Below are 16,861 nucleotides of genomic sequence, written 5' to 3' on the forward strand. Positions count from 1 at the left end.
CCCTTCCTTTCCCTCCCTCCCTCCCTCCCTTTCATCCTTTCCCTCTCTCCCTCCCTTTCATCCTTTCCCTCCCTCCCTCCCTTCCTTTCCCTCCCTCCCTCCCTTCCTTTCCCTCCCTCCTTCCCTTTCTTCCTTTCTTTCTTCCTCCCTCCCTCTGTCTCCCTCTTTCCTTTTCTCCCTTCTTCCTCCCTTCTTTCCTGCATCCTTCTCTCTTCCCTTCCTCTCTTTCTTCTTCCTTTTCTCTTCCTTCTTTCCTCCCTCCACTTTTCCTTCCTTCCTTCCTCCTCCCTTCATTCCTTCCATTTTCAAAATAGTTTAAGATTCAAAGGAAGTTGCAAGAATAACGCAGGGAGTTTCCCCGTGGCCTTCACTCAGCCTCACCCACGTGATAGTATCTCACGTGACCACGGCACATTGGCAAAATTAGGAGACTGGCCTTGGTACAGTACCGTTAACAATACTTCTCACTTACTTGGATTTCACCAGGGGCCCTGTGTGGCCAAATCCCTGCTTTCCGTCTTTCCTCCGCCCCCAAACCTGCTGCTCTGTTTGGTGTCATAGCTAAGCCGTGGTTTGCTCATCTGTAAAGTGGGCTGAGAATCCAGTTGAGGCACCCCGACACTCACCAGGGCTGAGCTTCACAGCAGGGAAGCAGGAGTGAGCAAACCCAGCCTCCTAAAGTCCTTGAGGAATCCGGTCTGCTGGGGAAGGCAGGCACACAAATGATCATTTCCAAGCAGATGACACAGGAAGCCAGTACTGGAACCACATCCGAGTCCCCTGAATTACACAGAATGCCACCTTATTATGCAGCGCTGAGGAGAGGGCTGCCTGCCTCCCTCCTCCGCACGCCCAGCTCTCACAAGACTCTCTCCTAGTCCCGGGACCAAATGGCACTGAATTTGGGTGAGGAAAGAGGCCCCTTTGCCCCCCATTCCGTGCCAGACACCAGTGCTCGCAAACTCACTTTATGCTCTAGCAACCTTGCAAAAGGTAGCTCTTCTCTCCCTTTTACTGAAGAAGAAATGAAGGCAAACAAGCCTGGATTGTTTGTGGAACTTCTCAGCTCTGCGTGTCCCATGCTGCACACAACCCCCTATGGGAGCGCCGTGACTCTGTTACTCCTTCAGTAGACGGAGGTTTTGCTTTTCTGTCATTTCTTGTGAGAATAGAAAGTCAGTTAATGGTGGATGAGCACTCGTCTCTGTAATTGATTTTACAGGCCCTCGAAGTGTGAACATCTTTTGGCCACTAGGTTGGAGGTTTTCTGACTCCCTCCCCTCCCCACCCCACCCCGCACAGCAAGCGATCTTACAAGGTAGCCTAACGTAGGGGGCAGAGCCACAGGCCCCGGGTGTCGGTGAGACGGAGGCACCGATTGACTGCTCAGGCAGACCCTGGGATCCCAGAACACGCCTCGAGTCCACGGCGCTCTGAAAACGGGGCTCCTGCCCCTCACTCATCCGTATGAGCTCAGACTTCTTGATTGATTAATCTGCCACAGCAGTGCTGGGCGATTATTAACACCCAGAGGAGGTTGTGGGGCTCGTTCTGGAAAGAACCCTGGAGTTGAGCTGCGGGCAGATGCCGTGTGAATCCCCGTTCATAAAAGCCATGTGACTTTGGGCTTGACCTTTGAGTTTTGGGCTCTCACCCTGTAAAATGGGGAAAGCCAGGATCTACCTTAAAAGAATCTTACGCACGTGGAACGAACTCACGGTTTTTATATTACTTAAGCCTGGTAGAGCCCAGATGACAGGTGGTCAGCACACGGAAGCTGTCGTGGACAATGGTGGTGACTGCTGTTGCCGGGGCCCGACCCAGCACTGCCTGAGAGACAGAAGCCACCTGCCACCACTCACACCTCAGGTCCCGCAAGGGAATTTTATGCACGCCATATTCCCAACACACCCTCCAGAAACAGATGGTTAGCCGCCCCGTTTTCTTACGGGACTCTAATGGACTGTTAAAACCTCATTTTATGTACGTGGCGCCAGGAGTGAGGAGCTGAATGGAGCTGCAGCGGCTGGATGTAGGGTCCTCAGGGTGGCCTGCCGTGTGCTGAGAACAGCACGGATGGCGGCTTTTCAGCAAAAGAGAATGTGATTATGTGGGGTTTGGGTGGTGATGCGATCTCGGGGGTCGAGGGTGGCTGCTTGGAATGCCGGGCTGACCTCTGACCTTTCTCAGCCCCCATGTTTCCTGTCTGGGTTCATTTTGATTCAGGGAGCCCCGGGGGTTTGCAGAAGGCTCATCATACCTGACGTTGCCATGGGAGGGGGCCCTTCCCCAGACAAAGGGTGGTCTATAGACTCAGCTCTCTTCTCCCCCCAGGCTCAACTGCACAAGAGGCCAGAGGTGGACAGTCCCGGCGAGACCCCCAGCTGGGCACCCCAGCCCAAGACCCCCAAGTCCCCCTTCCAGCCTGGGGCGCTGGGCAGTCGTGTGCTGCCTTCCAGCATGGACAAGGACGAGAGGTGAGGAGTCCTGGGGAATGGGGGTCCCGGCGAATGGGGGTCCCTGTCCTCCCAAACTCAGGGTATACTTCTAGAGAGGTGCCCGCATAGGTTTTACAGCTGAATAGAGGAGAGTTTCTACTTTTTAATTTTCTCCAGCAGCAGAGGCTTTGTTCATGTGAACTTTCAGCACTCCAATATGTGAAAATTACAGAAGTACAACAGAGGCTGGGGAAGGAAGCCAGGAGTCAGGCCAGCTGGCCTCCCCTCTTCCCCTGTCCCCTGCTACCTCCGCCACAGAACGCTAGAGGGCCACTGTTGGAGAAATACTGATCTGGTTTAGCCCTGTCCAGACCAGTGGGGAAACTGAGGCATTCTCCCTCCTCCTACCCTCTGGGAGACCTGGGAAGGCGGATCAAAGGGCACAGCCAAGTTGAACGAGCTCAGTTTTACTCCCTTTATGGAGCAGCTGTCCCGATCCTGGGCTTGGCCTGCTCTGTGTAGACACAAGCCCAAAGCAGCTTCTGCCCTGCAAGAGGCTCTCAGACTGGGGTGTTTCGGCAGCTGGGGGTGGAGGTTAGGGGCTCTAAGGTCATACAGCCAGGGTTTAACTCCAGCTTTGCAGCTTAAGAGCTCCATGACCTGGGAAAAGGCACTTGACGTCCTGAACCTGTCTCCTCATCTGTAAAATGGGCTTTCTAGCCTCCCAACGTTCCAGAGTGGTCATGAGGTTGAAAAAGAGTGTGTCTAAAGCCCTTTGCCTGGGCCCTGGCATGGAGAAGTGCTCAGTGAAGGACAGTGGAAATCTGGTCATGAGCACTGTGAACCCGTGAAGGGCGGGGATTTTTCCTGAAGCTAGAGCTGTAATGATAGTAAGTGCTGGCTGCATCAGAGCCAGGGTGGGTAAGCTGTGGTCCTCAGGCCAAATCCAGCTCACATCTGTTTTTGTAAGTAAGCTTTATTGAAGCACAGCCACGTGATTCATTGACGTACCGTCTATGACGGCTTTGGTGCTGCCGCTGCAGAGTTAAGAAATAGCACAGACACCCCACAGAATTAGAAAGATTTACTCTCTGGCCCTTTCTCTGACCCCTGTGATGGAGAAAGGCAGAGGAAGGGCTGGTAATGCACACTTGAGGATGGCTGGCAAAAAAGACTTCAAGCTGGGTGTGGTGGCTCACATCTGTAATCCCAGCGCTTTGGGAGGCAGAGGTGGGAGGATCGCTGGAGACCAGGAGCTGGAGGCTACAGTGAGCTATGATTGCACCATTGCACTCCAGCCTGGACTACAGAATGAAGCCTTGTCTCGTAAAAAAAAAAAAAGAAAGAAAGAAAAGAAAGAAAATTTTAAAAATTAGCTGACCGTGGTGGCACATGCCTGTAGTCCCAGCTACTCCAGAGACTGAAGTGGGAGGATCCTTTGAGCCCAGGAGATGGAGGCTATGGTCGTGCCACTGCACTCCAGCCTGGGCCATGCAGTAAGTCCCTGTCTCTCTTAAAAAAAAAAAAAAAAAAAGCTTCCAAGAGAAGGAGATACTTGAGCTAAATCATGGTGGACAGTTGGGACTTAGCTGGACCAAGGACAGTGAGAGGGGACCCCAGGCTCAAGCCACAACACATGCAAAGGCCTGGAAGCCACATATACCCGGGAGCCTCAAGCAGTGCAAAATACAGAGCACAGAGTGGACTGCGGGAACCAGAGGGCAAGATGTTGGAGAGAGACGGGGTCGCAGTTGGGACAGTGCCTCCCTGCTCTGGTAATGCCAGAATTGGGGCTCCAGAGTCAGCTGAGGGCACCAGCATTTCTCTGTGGCCTGAGGAACCCCCAGACCAGGGTCTCAGAGGCACCTCCAGAGGCCTGGGCTTGTGTCTCCACTATTAGGCAAGGTGTGGCTGAAGTCTGGATACCCTAGACCCCTGTGTGCCCAGGGGGTCCTCTTCTTCCTCATTCCTAGGCTGGCAGGCATAGCAGTTCAAGGCCTGCCCTTAGACTCCAGAGTCACCTCATCTCTCGTCCCCTCTGCCACACACCCCCACCCCACCACCAACCAGGCCAGCATCTTTTCTGGGCCCTCCGGGGCCACGGGTCTCAGGAGCTTTCTCTGAGATCAAAGTCAGTCACGTCCTATGTGCATGTGTGTTTGATTTTAAAAGCAGATCTTTAGTGTAGAAAATATACACAGAATACAAAGCAGGAAAGGAGAAAAGAAAATCACCCATAATCCTACCCTGCAAAGACCACTTCTGTTGGTATTTGGACATCTCTACTTCCATTTTCTTTTTCTTTTTCTCTTTTTTTTTAAACGGAGTCTTGCTCTGTCACCCAGGCTGGAGTGCAGTGGCGCAATCTTGGCTCACTGCAATATCCACCTCCCAAGTTCAAGCAATTCTTCTGCCTCAGCCTCCCACTACAGGCGTGCGCCACCACGCCTGGTTAATTTTTGTATTTTTAGTAGAGATGGGGTTTCACCATATTGGCCAGGCTGGTCTCGAACTCCTGACCTCATGATCCACCTGCCTCTGCCTCCCAAAGTGCTGGGATTACAGGCGTGAGCCACTGCGCCCGGCCTCTTTTTCTTTTTCACACAGCTGAGATCACGTGTGCCTGGTTTGATGCCCTTGCTACGTGTTCTGTATGAATACTTTCCCATGCCCATTTAACAATCTTCATAAACACGATTTTTTTTTCTTGAATAAAGTTTTAAACAACGATGACTTTATTGTTTTTTGTTTTATTTTTTGTTTTTGAGACAGGGTCAAAAACAAAAAATAAAGCAAAAAACAGTGCAGAGGCCTGATGGTATATTTGCTTTTTAGACAGTACCTCACTCTGTCGCCCAGGCTGGAGTGCAATGGCACAATTACAGCCTCAACCTTCCCATTCTCACGTGGTCCTCCCACCCCAGCCTCCCTGAGTGGCTGGGACCATGTTTGTATACCACCACGCCTGGCTAACTTTTGTATTTTTATGTAGAGAAGGGATTTCACCATGGTGCCCCAGCTGGTCTCAAATTCCTGGGCGATCCTCGGCCTCCCAAAATGCTAGGATTACAGGCGTGAGCTACTGTGTCTGGCCTGACATTATTGTTTTTTATTAAAATGTTGTGTTCTCATAAGAGATTCCAAGAACACAGGAAACTGCTAAGAAGAGGGTAAAAAAAAATAAAACTTAAAAATAGTACCATTTAGATGGTGGTTACTGAAATGTATTCACCTTGAGAAAATGAGCCGTGCACATTTTGATTTCGGTACCTTTCTGTATGTGTTCTTCCATTTAAAAAAGTTTAAACAAATCTCACCAACCCAAAACAATTACTGGTGACATTCGATAAACAAAGGGTATCTCTCTATGTCTTCTGGGCATTGTATTATTCAGAGTTTTCCAGACAAACAGAACCAATAGGATGTGTGTGTGTGTGTGTGTGTGTGTGTGTGTGTGTGTGTGTGTGTGTGTCTCTGTCTGGTGTGTAAATAATACAGCTGACCCCCGAACAAGGCAGAGATTAGGCGTACTGACCACCTACTTAGTCAAAAAGTTGCATGTAGCTTTTGACTTTCCTAAAGCTTAACTAATAGCCTGTAGTTGACCAGAAGCCTCACCCACACCCACATAGATTTTGTATGTTATGTTTTATCTACCATAAAGTGAGATAGAGAAAAGAGGATGTTATTAAGAAAATGAGAAGGAAGGGAAAATATACTTCCTGTTCGTTATGTGGAAGTGGATTATCACAGAGGTCTTCTTCCTTCGTCCTTACTGTTTTCCCACTGAGTAGGCCGAGGGGGAGGCGGAAGAGGGGGGATTGGTCCTACTGCCTCAGGGATGGCAGAGGCAGAAGAAATCCCAAGTGGACCCACATAGTTCAAACTGTGTTGCTCAAGGGTGAGCTGTATGTACATGTGCATATGTGTGTATGCATGTGTGGATGCATGTGTGTATGTATAGGGATTGATTTTAAGGAATTGGCTCTCATGATTATGGAGGCAGGCAAGTCCAAAATCTGCAGAGCAGGCCAGAAGACTGGGGATGCAGGCAAGAGCATTCCGGAAGGCGTCCCTCTGCTTCCTGGGAGGTCAGTCTCTTTCTATTCAGGCCTTCAACTGAGCAGATGAGGCCCATTCATATCATGGAGGGTAGTCTCCTCTCCTCAGCACCTACTGATGTTAACCTCATCTAAGAAGAAATATCTAGAATAATGTCTGACCAAATATCTGGGTACACGTTAGGTTTAAGTTGATGCATAAAATTAACCATCGCAGACACTTATCTGGATAGAGAGATGGAAGGCTGGGATAGCTATTTGCATGACAAATGGATGGATGGAAATAATTTTATATAAGATGAATTTTGTTTGTTTTCTTTTTGTGGAGAATGGGGTCTCACTGCGTTGCCCAGGCTGGTCTCAAACTCCTGGGCTCAAGCTGTCCTCCTGCCTTTGCCTCCCTTAAATGTCGGAGTTACGGGAGTGAGCCTTTGTCCCCAACCAAGATAAATTTTTATGGCAGTATGTAGAAGATCTTGTAGAACGGTTATGCTGTGATTTATTTCAGTGGTTCCCAACCCTTGGCACCAGGGACCAGTTTTGTGGAAGACAGTTTTTCCATAGACCAGGGGTATGGGGGGGTGGTTTTGTGATGATTCAAACACGTTGCATGTATCATGTACTTTATATTATTACTTTGTAATTAGAATGAAATAATTGTATGGCTCATAGTAATGTAGAATCAGTGGGAGCCCTGAACTTGTTTTCCTGCATCTAGACAGTTCCAGCTGGTAGTGATGGGAGACAGTGACAGGTCATCAGGCGTTAGAGTCTCATAAGGAGCCGCAACCTAGATCCCTCACGTGCACGTTTCAGGGCTCATGCTCCTATGAGAGTCTAATGCCCCCGCTGATCTGACAGGAGGCGGAGCTCCGGTGGTGATGTGAGTGATGGGAGGGGCCATAAATACAGATGGAGCTTGACCCACCCACCGCTCAGCTCCTGCTGTGCAGCCCGGTTCCTAGCGGGCCATGAACCCATATCAGTCTGTGGTGCAGGGAGTTGGGGACCCCTGATTTGTTTATTAACATTTCCCATTGTTGGACACTGTGGTGAATTCCTACTTCTTATCAGTCATGTTAATACGGGCATCTTTGCCACCTGAGTGCTCAGCCCAGCCCCGCCTGGGCCCAGGGATAGAGTCGGGTACCACTCAGTCCGGCCCGCAAGGAGCCCACAGTCTGGTTCCAACTAGTCTCTCACTGGCTTTGTGGTTTCAGGTCAGATGAACCCTCTCCCCAGTGGCTAAAGGAACTGAAATCCAAGAAGAGGCAAAGTCTTTATGAGAACCAAGTTTGACCAGGTATGCAGAGGCTCTGCTGGGGAACCTGGGAAGAGCCTTGCAGTCACAGGAATGGGGAACTCAGTGGCAGGGTCCAGCCCTCAGAGTCTGGGGCTGCTGTGCCCAAGGAAAGAGGCTATGCAAGGGGAAAAATGGGGGGTGGGGGGTATTCTGAGTTCCTGTAAAGAGGGTGGTGATGTCTGTTTCCATTTAGGGAGACGACAGAGCTGGGGTGCCTAGAGTGGGTGAAAGGCAGCAGGCAGGAGGCAGGTGACCAGGGTTCTGAGCCTATGCACTTGGCTGGCCCTTCTAGCTGCATCACAAACCCCTATGATAAAACAAAAGGGCGGGACATCAGAGGTTAACTTAATCAGAAATGGTTACAGTTTTTTTTTTTTTTTTTACAGTTTTTTTTTTTTTTTTAGACAGAGTTTCACTCTTGTTGCCCAGGCTAGAGTGCAGTGGCCTGATCTTGCCTCACTGCAGCCTCCACTTCCTGGGTTCAAGTGATTCTCCTGCTTCAGCTTCCCAAATACCTGAAATTAACAGATGCCTGCCACCACGCCCAGCTAATTTTTTTATGTTTTGTAGAGGCGGAGTTTATGTTGAATAGGCTGGTCTCAAACTCCTGACCTCAGGTGATCCACCCACCTCAGCCTCCCAAAGTACTAGGATTATAGGCACTGCGCCTGACCAGAAATGGTTGCTGTTTTTTTTTTTTTTTTTTTTTTTTTTTAGTAGATACAGGGTTTTACCATCTTGGCCAGGCTAGTCTTGAACGCCTAACCTCGTGATCCACCCACTTCAGCCTCCCAAAGTGCAGGGATTACAGACGTAAGCCACCACCACACCCGGCCAGAAATAGTTAAAATTTTTATGAGGGGAATGTTTCATGTACAACCTATGTAGTTAAAAAATTACTTTGAAAAAATAAACATTAAAAAATTATGATAGGCTAGGTCCTGGTGTAAGTTACAAATGACCAAACATCATGAACTTCAGTTTCCTCATCTGTAAAATGGGTTAGCAGTGTCCACATCACTGAGCTGCCCTCAGACCTCACTGAGAATGCACCTGTGGTGCTTGACTGAGCACCGCCTGTTTCCCTCAGTATGGAGCTCGTGGTATATGCATCATCAAAGTCAGCATTGATGCGATGAGCACAAGAGACTCACCATCCCTTTCCACAAACCCGAATTCCAGAGAGCTCTGCAAAACAAAGCTTTTCCTAACTCAGTGGTAAAACCTGACCTGAGCGCATATAATTCTCCTTGGACTCTATTTTCTCCACTTTATATGAGTATTCGTAACACACTTAAGGCATATTATCTGCTTGATGATGGCAGTGTTACATATGTATATATATTTGCAAATGCTGTATATATATATACACATCTATGTATGTATGTTACAGGAGTATTTCTGTATGTATGATGCACATATATATGTGTATAATAAACTCTAAAAATTATAAAGTCCCAAATAAAACTGTGCTCAAGGGATTTGGATAAGGGATTGGGACCTGTGTTTATTTTGTGTTTGGTGCATTACATGTAATATCTCATTTAAGCCTCCAGCAACCCATTTGAGGAAACTGAGGCCCAGAATTGAGACTGGAACCCTGGCCTGACCCTAAACGTCATGTTGATTTCACTGTATTCTATGCCTGCCACCCTCCTCAACTCCCCTTTCCCCCCCCACACAAAAAAATACCTTTTCTGACCTTAGGCTTCTAGGGGTAACTTTATTGGAGAATATCCAGCAAGGTTTTCAGGCCTGATGGTAGAGAGAAATGGAGCCGAATGTTCCCACCGCTGACACCAGGACTGTCCCTTACTCTCCAGCCAGGGAACACCACATCTACTTAACAGAAGCCTTAACCGTCAGAACCCGCAGACAAGGCCAAGCTGCTGCCGTTTCTTCCTGCACAATGCTTACGTGCCTGGGCCCTTCCCGTTGGATTGAGAACGCTGTCCAGTGATGCTGTCCTCGCCAGGCTCTCCCTGGATCCAGATGGGAAGACCCAACCTCCAGGAGCACTCGCTCATCTCCCCAGACAGCACTTCAGGCTGGGAAAGGAGCCAGGCTGCCCAGAAATGTCCATGTGGGTGGTTTTGCTTTTTACGTAAAAATCTGCATTTCCACCTACTTTAGACATCTTCAACAGCTCCAAGAGCGTCAGCGTGAGGCTGGGATGTCTCCTCAGATTCTGAAAAACACCTGATTTTGTGAAAGCACCGCCTCACCTGACCCCAGGGCAGGCCTTTTTTTGGATGGACGTTTCCAAGGAAGATCAAACTGTTCATTTCCAGCTGTAGTCTTGGTGCAAGGCATTACCACTGGGTTGGGGGTGTTGTTTGTTTTTTTTTTGGTGAGTTCCTTCTTCCCTTCGAGGAATCGGCAGCTCCAGTTTTTAAATGTACTCTCCCTGATCCTTTGAAGCGTATTTCTCTTTCTAGTTGGGGCTGTATAATTGTTTGTCATTTTTGTTTGCTTTAGAAGGTGATAAAGCAATAATTCAGCCAATTTTCTTTGAAACTTGATATGTATATATGTGTTTATGTTAAAGGACGGGAGGAAAGGTGTGTGAGTAATTGGTTCTGAAGTATCCAGTCACCTCAGGTTACCTTATCGCTATCCAAGCTGTTTAGAAGTTGTGTCACTATTGTATATATTTCCTTAGCTTATTTTCGTTTGAGCTCTGATTTCTGTAGGATGACCTTTGTCCCTTGACCCTAAGGGTTCATAAACTGCAGCCCACGTGGTGGTGCCTTTGTCATTGAATCATCAGACCTGCCCTAAGAATCTTTTTCTCCAGAGTCTTCTTGGAACATGACCTGGGCTGCTGGCATGGAGGAGCTGTTCCGAACTGGCCTCAGAACAAATGGAGGAATGAAGGGTACTTCTTGCTTTTGCTCACCTCTTTTTCCCCCATCTAACTCCACCTGACCAAGTGCTTTTTTTGGTTCAAATGCAGGTCTTGCTGAAAGCCCTTCTCTGGAGGGGAGCTCCGCAGCCAAAGACTCTGGACAGAAGTGCTGGTTGCTAGGTGACAAAGCATAGCCTCCTTTTTTCTTGCTAGCTATCAGCTCATTCTGGGGAATCCTTAAAACCTCTGAGGGCTCCAGACACTCTCTACCTTGTCTTTGTTTTGGAAATGCCCAACACCAGCCTCTTCCACTTCTGAGTCCTAAGGCTGTAGCAGACACCCTAGATGTGCTTGGCTGGCTGCCTGCCATGCCTGGAGTTGCCATAGTCTGTGTGCCAACCTTGCCTGGGAGATACCTGTCATGAGGTGCTTGGGCAGTTCATAGAGAGCCTGAGACATATGGGGTGGAATTTCCTAATGGATCCACGCACAGCACTGGCTAGATAGGGAAGCGGAAGGCATGTGTGCCCTCCACTCCCTCCCAACAGTTTCCCAAGAGGTCAGTCTTTCTCGATAAATCCATTATTTGCAAATGCTGTCAAAACATGCTTCCTTTCTCCCTGGCTACTTCTCAAGAGTTCATTTGGCTCTCCATCTCAGCTTCCTCCCTCATCTCCCTTTACCCCTCTTCTCTCTCTTAGTGGATGGATGGGCGTGGATAGAAATCCCCTGTTTCTCTAGGTTAAGACAAACACCTGGGCCCTGGTGAGGGGCTTGCAGTTCAGCACCAGGGACAGCAACCGCAGGACTGTGAGGTGGGAGCCCACCATGTGTCCTGTTCCCTGAGATTTGGCTACTGATGAGCAATTGCTAGACCATGTCACCCACCCAGCCTTTTACATTTGGGAGCCTCATGCATCTGGGTTTGTGAGTTTGGCCCTGCTCAATGATTGTTTGTTTTCTCTTAATTCCTGTAACTGCTTTAGTTGATTTCTTTTTTAAAGATCCAGTTTATATTTTATAATAATTTTGATGTTATGACTTTCCAAGTCAATAGGATCCCCTTTAAAATACATTCCTCGTGTTTTGTTTTGTTTTTCTGAGACCAGATCTTGCTCTGTTGCTCATGCTGGAGTGGAGTGGCACGATCATAGCTCACTGCAGCCTCTAACACCTGGACTTCAGTGATTCTCCCTCCTCAGCCTCCCAAGTAGCTGGGACTACAGGTGTATGCTACCACAACCAGCTAATTTTTAAAATTTTTGTAGAGACAAGGGTCTCACCCTGTTGCCCAGGCTGGTCCCGAACTTCTGGGCTCAAGTATTTCTCCCCCTCAGCCTCCTAAAATGCTGGGATTACAGACATGAGCCACTGCAGCTGGCCTAAAACATACTCCTCACCTTTTGTTCCTGACTTCTGATCTTGGCCGCTGTCTGTCTTTCCTTCAGGTGGAAAGGACCCTCGGTACCATCTCAAGCAGTAGGAAAGGACTTGCTCTTGCATATATTGATGCTCACCATGCAAAACTCTCAGTTCTTCATTAGTCATGTCTCAGCTCAAGGATATCAGATACATCTCAGCAACAAGGATATCAATTGCTAAGGAATGAAACACACTTGAAAATGAGATTGACCTGGAAATTTTTCCCCCAATCTCTTATACCTTAATTGGGAAAAAAAAAATCTGTTTAATTCTATTTTAATTAGGACATACAGAGTTGACCCTCCTTGAAAGTGAGTAGGGCAAGCCCTGAAGATCTTCCTCACCTCCATTTGCTTTTCTATAACCTTGTCTCCACCAGCACCACAGGGCAGACAATCGCAGTGGGTCCAGGGCGACCTTCTTTCATGCAGGCTCCGCCATGATCTCTGAGTCCTACTTACGATCCATGCAATGAAGTTAGAAGTAACTGATAGCCTTTGCAGATAGCTGGGCAAATGGGTGATTTAATTCTCATTCTAAATGGAGGGGGCTCTCTTTGAGGCTAAGCAAGGGGGTGTTGTACGCTAGTTTCTAGACTTTGCCTGGAGCCCCCTTTGGAAATCTGTCTTCTTTTCAAACTCAATATGCCTTAATCATCTGTGTGCCATCGAGTCATCCAGCCCTCCTCCCCTGGGGCTTTGGCTGTCCTCAATGAGAGTCTCATGCAGAATGGAAAGTCCTCTATATGTATAATCTTTTTCCTCCCTCGTTTCTCTTCTCCTCACCTCCCTTTGCACGTCAGCATTTTGACAGCTGGTCTTTTGAGAAGCCTGTATCTTTTTCTTCTCCAGTAGATACGCTTCTTCATGGTCCTTTGCCCAATGAAACAGAGGCCTTTGGCCTTTGAAAACCCATGACAAGGCCTCAGAAATCAGTGTTGTGGAGGATTACTCCCTGCCACCAGAGAAACTCTGGTGAAAGAGAAACCTTGTGGTGTTGAGGATGTTGGGATTTTGAGTGAACCTGACCAGATAGCCTCAGGTTGTCTAGGATTCAGGGAAAGGACAATCAGACCATGGTGTTTTCCAGGGGGACATGCCAAATCACGTGGTTTCAGACAATGGCGTTTTCCTTTGTGCCTCCCTGGAGGGGTGGTCCCCTTAAGGGCATCGCTAAGAAGCCAGAACAGAAAGGCTGGGCAAGGGATTTGGAAAGACCCTTAGTGTGATTTTCCTAAGAGAGACCTCAGCTGCTCTGACCTGGTGCTGATAGCTGCTTTGTCGGTCTGTGCTTTCAAATTTTCTTTACAATATGCCCCCAGATGGCTTCTGGAACTAGTCATAATTGCAAACTGTAAAAATCCCTCCTCCCCAGTTTAGATATTGAAACCAGAGTAAGTGATAGGAAGACATTCTGTGTTCTCTGAATGTGCCTTCCCCCTCACCATGTGTCAAAACCCAAAAGCTGAAGATCCACGGCATCATGATTCCATGGGACTGGGGGGAGGGGAACCTACTCCACTTCTAGAGGGGGATCTGCTTCGGGCTCAGTTCCCTTAGCGAGTGGGGGACCCTTGCTGTCTGCTCAGAAGCTGCCAGGACTCACCCAGTTGGAATTCCAGGCAGGCCAAGGCTCGGGAAGCCTAGAGCCTCGTAAAAAACCGGTAGGCGTGAATGTGCCGGGCCTTTACCAGCCTTCCTCTCCTTTTGCACCCCTCAGTCCAGCGGGTTTTTTTCCTTTTGCCTCAATTGGCCCCTGCAGGGGGAAGGGCAGAAAGCTGGGCCCTCTGCTCTGGAAAGTCAGCCTGAGGTTTCTGGCAAGGTAACCCTTAAAATCGACACTTCTCGGCCCTGCCTCCCCTTTGGCCTTCCCAGAATCTCCTTCAATAGTTGCTCTCGTACCCGTGCCGGGACATCTTCCTCCATGACTTGGACTGGCACCTCCTTGACAATCCCTGTTGGCATCAGACTGGCTAAAGATGATGCTGTTTTCTAAAGAATTTGAATTTTTTTTTTTTTCTTGAGACCGGGTCTCGCTCTGTTGCCCAGGCTGGAATGCAGTGGCACAATCACAGCTCACTGCAGCCCCCAACTCCTGGACCCAAGCGATCCTCCCACCTCCACCTCCTGAGTAGCCTAGATGACAGGCGCACACCACCACGCCTGGCTGATTTTTTAAATCTATTTTTTGTAGAAACAGGATCTTACTATATTGCCCAAGCTGGTCTCAAGCTCCCGGTCTTAAGCGATTCTCCCGCCTCAGCCTCCCAAAGTGCTGGGATTACAGGCATGAGCCACAACGCCCAGCTGAATTTGAGCTTTTTAATAATCTCATTCCACATAGCCTTATAGCTCCTGTAAATAGGGGGTCACAAAAGTAATATATTGTGTTATGGAAGATATTTTGTACTGTGCTGTTTCCTAAATCATACCAATATCCGAAGGTCACACACTTTCCAGATGATCGTGATCGTTAAAATGCTTTGTAAGATGGGGCAGGGCGTGGAAACACACACACACACACACGTATAGTATATATTTTCCTAACCTTTCTTCTGGGTCCTTCCTCAGATATTTGAGTCACAGTAGAAACGGAACTCGAGTTCTTTGTGTAGGAAAGTTAAGCTTCCTGCCTGCGGTGTTCTTGCAATTGCCTTATGAATTCACAAGCTCCAGGAATTCTGAACGGAAGGCAGACAAGAGGCACTTTATCCAATTCCAGAAAGAATCTCTAACCATGCAACTGAGAATTCATCTAGAAAAACTTATATTTTTAATGTAAAAAAAAAAAAATGGGGCATCCCGGACCTCACAGAGTATTGGACGTCTACAAGTGCTTTTATATTTTGTAACTGTAAAGAGGTTTCATAGGCACAGAAGAGCAGTTGGAAATCTGGTCGACTGCAATAAAACAAGATGACCTTTGCATGTACAAAGATGTTGCATTCAGACTATGAAAATAGCAAATAAAGCTTTGGTGCAAGTTGCATTGGAGAAGTCAGTGCGTCCGTGTGTGAATGAATGGAGCCTCCCATGCATGGAGGCCCTGACTGGGGCCGGCTGAGTCAGTCTGTCCTTGATGCTGAGCTGTGGACCGGCCAGCGAGAGGGCATCGCTGAGGTCCTGGGAGAGGGTGACCATGCAGAATGGGAGGCCATGGAAACAAGGCAGGATTTCCATTCAGACTGACAAGGGGTTCAGTCCTCGTTCTGCCACCTCCTGGCTGTCGGCTTCCTTTTAAGCACTGGTTCTCCTTAGCTATACAATGGTAGTGGTGATCGGGACATTCGCAGGTAAGAGTTGAAGGTGGTGTTCTCAGCCGGGTGGATGGTGTCCTCCAGAGCATATCTGGCAATCACAGGAGGCATTTTTGGTTATCAGAAGGAGGAGAGAAGATGCTCTGGGAAGACAGTAGAGGCCAGGGAGGCTGCCAGCATCCCACAATGCACAGGACAGCTCCCACCGCGACCCCACTACAAAGAATGACCCGACCCCAAATGGCAGTAGTGTCAAGGTTGAAAAGCCTGGATTGAGGAGATGTAGCACATCAAAGTGCTGCGCGCAGTAGGTCCGCAGGATCCTGAAAGGTGATGGGAGGGGGAGCCATGCCAGCCCCACTTCTGCCTTCCTCCTGCCATCCCAGCTGGCGGCAACTACTCCCAAATTAGGGAGTCCACACCAACTCTGTTTTCTATGATCTCCAGCAGGAAGTAGCCCCTTGGCTTGACCTGTCCAGAGAAGGCGGGGTGCTGGGAATAAAAGTCAGAAAATAACAGGCTCTGTGCGCAGTGCTTTGCTTACATGACCTCCAGAAATGGCTCACGTAGAGAGAAGTTTCTCCATTTATGGGTGAGGAGATAATAGCGCTGAGACCTTCAGGAACGCCCCCAAGGTCACACAGATCTGCCAGACTCAAGAGTCCAGCTGTCATTCACAGCATCTCACCACCCTCTGCCCCTAGCCTTGTAAACTCACTCCTTTGCTCCATAATTATTTCATTCATACAATAATCTTTATCAGATATTGATCACACGCAAAATTATACTTTGTTAGACACTTAAAAAATTCCCGGGAGCTGGGTGCAGGTGCCCATAGTTCTGGTTACTTGGGGCACTGAAGAGAGAGGATTGCTTGATCCCAGGAGTTTGGGTCCAACCTGGGCAATATAGCAAGATCCTGCCTCTAAAAAAAAAAAAATTAAAAATGCCTGGATCTACTTTTTTTTGGTCATACATAAGTTGACTGTGATGATCACTTTTATTTCTATCGAGGTTAAGATCCCAGGCCTGGGAGCAGGCCAGCCCCTTTCTCTCTGCTGGGTGATTCTGAGGAAATGAGCTCACTTCCCTGAACTCAGTTTCTCCATGTATAAAATGGAATCGTAACTCCTCCCCTAAAGGCGGCTGGGTGAGGATTCCACACCGTGCTTATGAAGCTGGCACGATGCCGTGCGCGCAGTAGGTGTTTGATGATAGCTATTATTCGTGCATGTCTTCTACATGAGGAAAGGCAGTCTGTGTTGGTTCTGTGATGGCATCCTATGGAAACGGTTCGGTGGATTTGCACCCAAGTTGGAGAGTATGGTCAAGGTGACCTGACTTACATTTAGGCCACGTGGTATGTGGAAAATGGAGAGTCCGGGATCCCTCACTTTAAGAACTAGAATCTTTCCAAAGGTTTCATGTGCCCCAATAGGAAATGGTGAACCCGAGAAACCACAGAAAGGGAGTTGGTGGTTGTGGGGAAGACAATGGAGAGCTTCCCACCCTGCTTCCCGCAAAGCCAGTGAG

At 48.5% G+C, this 16,861-nt stretch overlaps 1 protein-coding gene across 3 annotated transcripts in view; it reads left to right on the plus strand.

Annotated features, from left to right (window-relative positions):
* Positions 1-15,065, plus strand: part of KIAA1671 (KIAA1671 ortholog) — a 252,820-nt gene extending 237,755 nt beyond the window's left edge. Inside the window, exons 11-13 of one of the 3 annotated variants that reach the window (XM_032256690.1) lie at positions 2,335-2,477; positions 7,720-7,802; positions 9,626-15,065. In XM_032256690.1, the coding sequence (XP_032112581.1) occupies positions 2,335-2,477; positions 7,720-7,798 (222 nt within the window). In that variant the 3' untranslated portion in view covers positions 7,799-7,802; positions 9,626-15,065. The other 2 variants (XM_032256691.1, XM_032256692.1) reach the window with 2 other exon arrangements.
* Positions 15,066-16,861: the final 1,796 nt, after the last annotated feature.

The sequence above is a fragment of the Sapajus apella genome, unplaced genomic scaffold (assembly GCF_009761245.1).
Source record: "Sapajus apella isolate SASKATOON/1434 unplaced genomic scaffold, GSC_monkey_1.0 scaffold95, whole genome shotgun sequence".
NCBI lineage: Eukaryota > Metazoa > Chordata > Mammalia > Primates > Cebidae > Sapajus > Sapajus apella.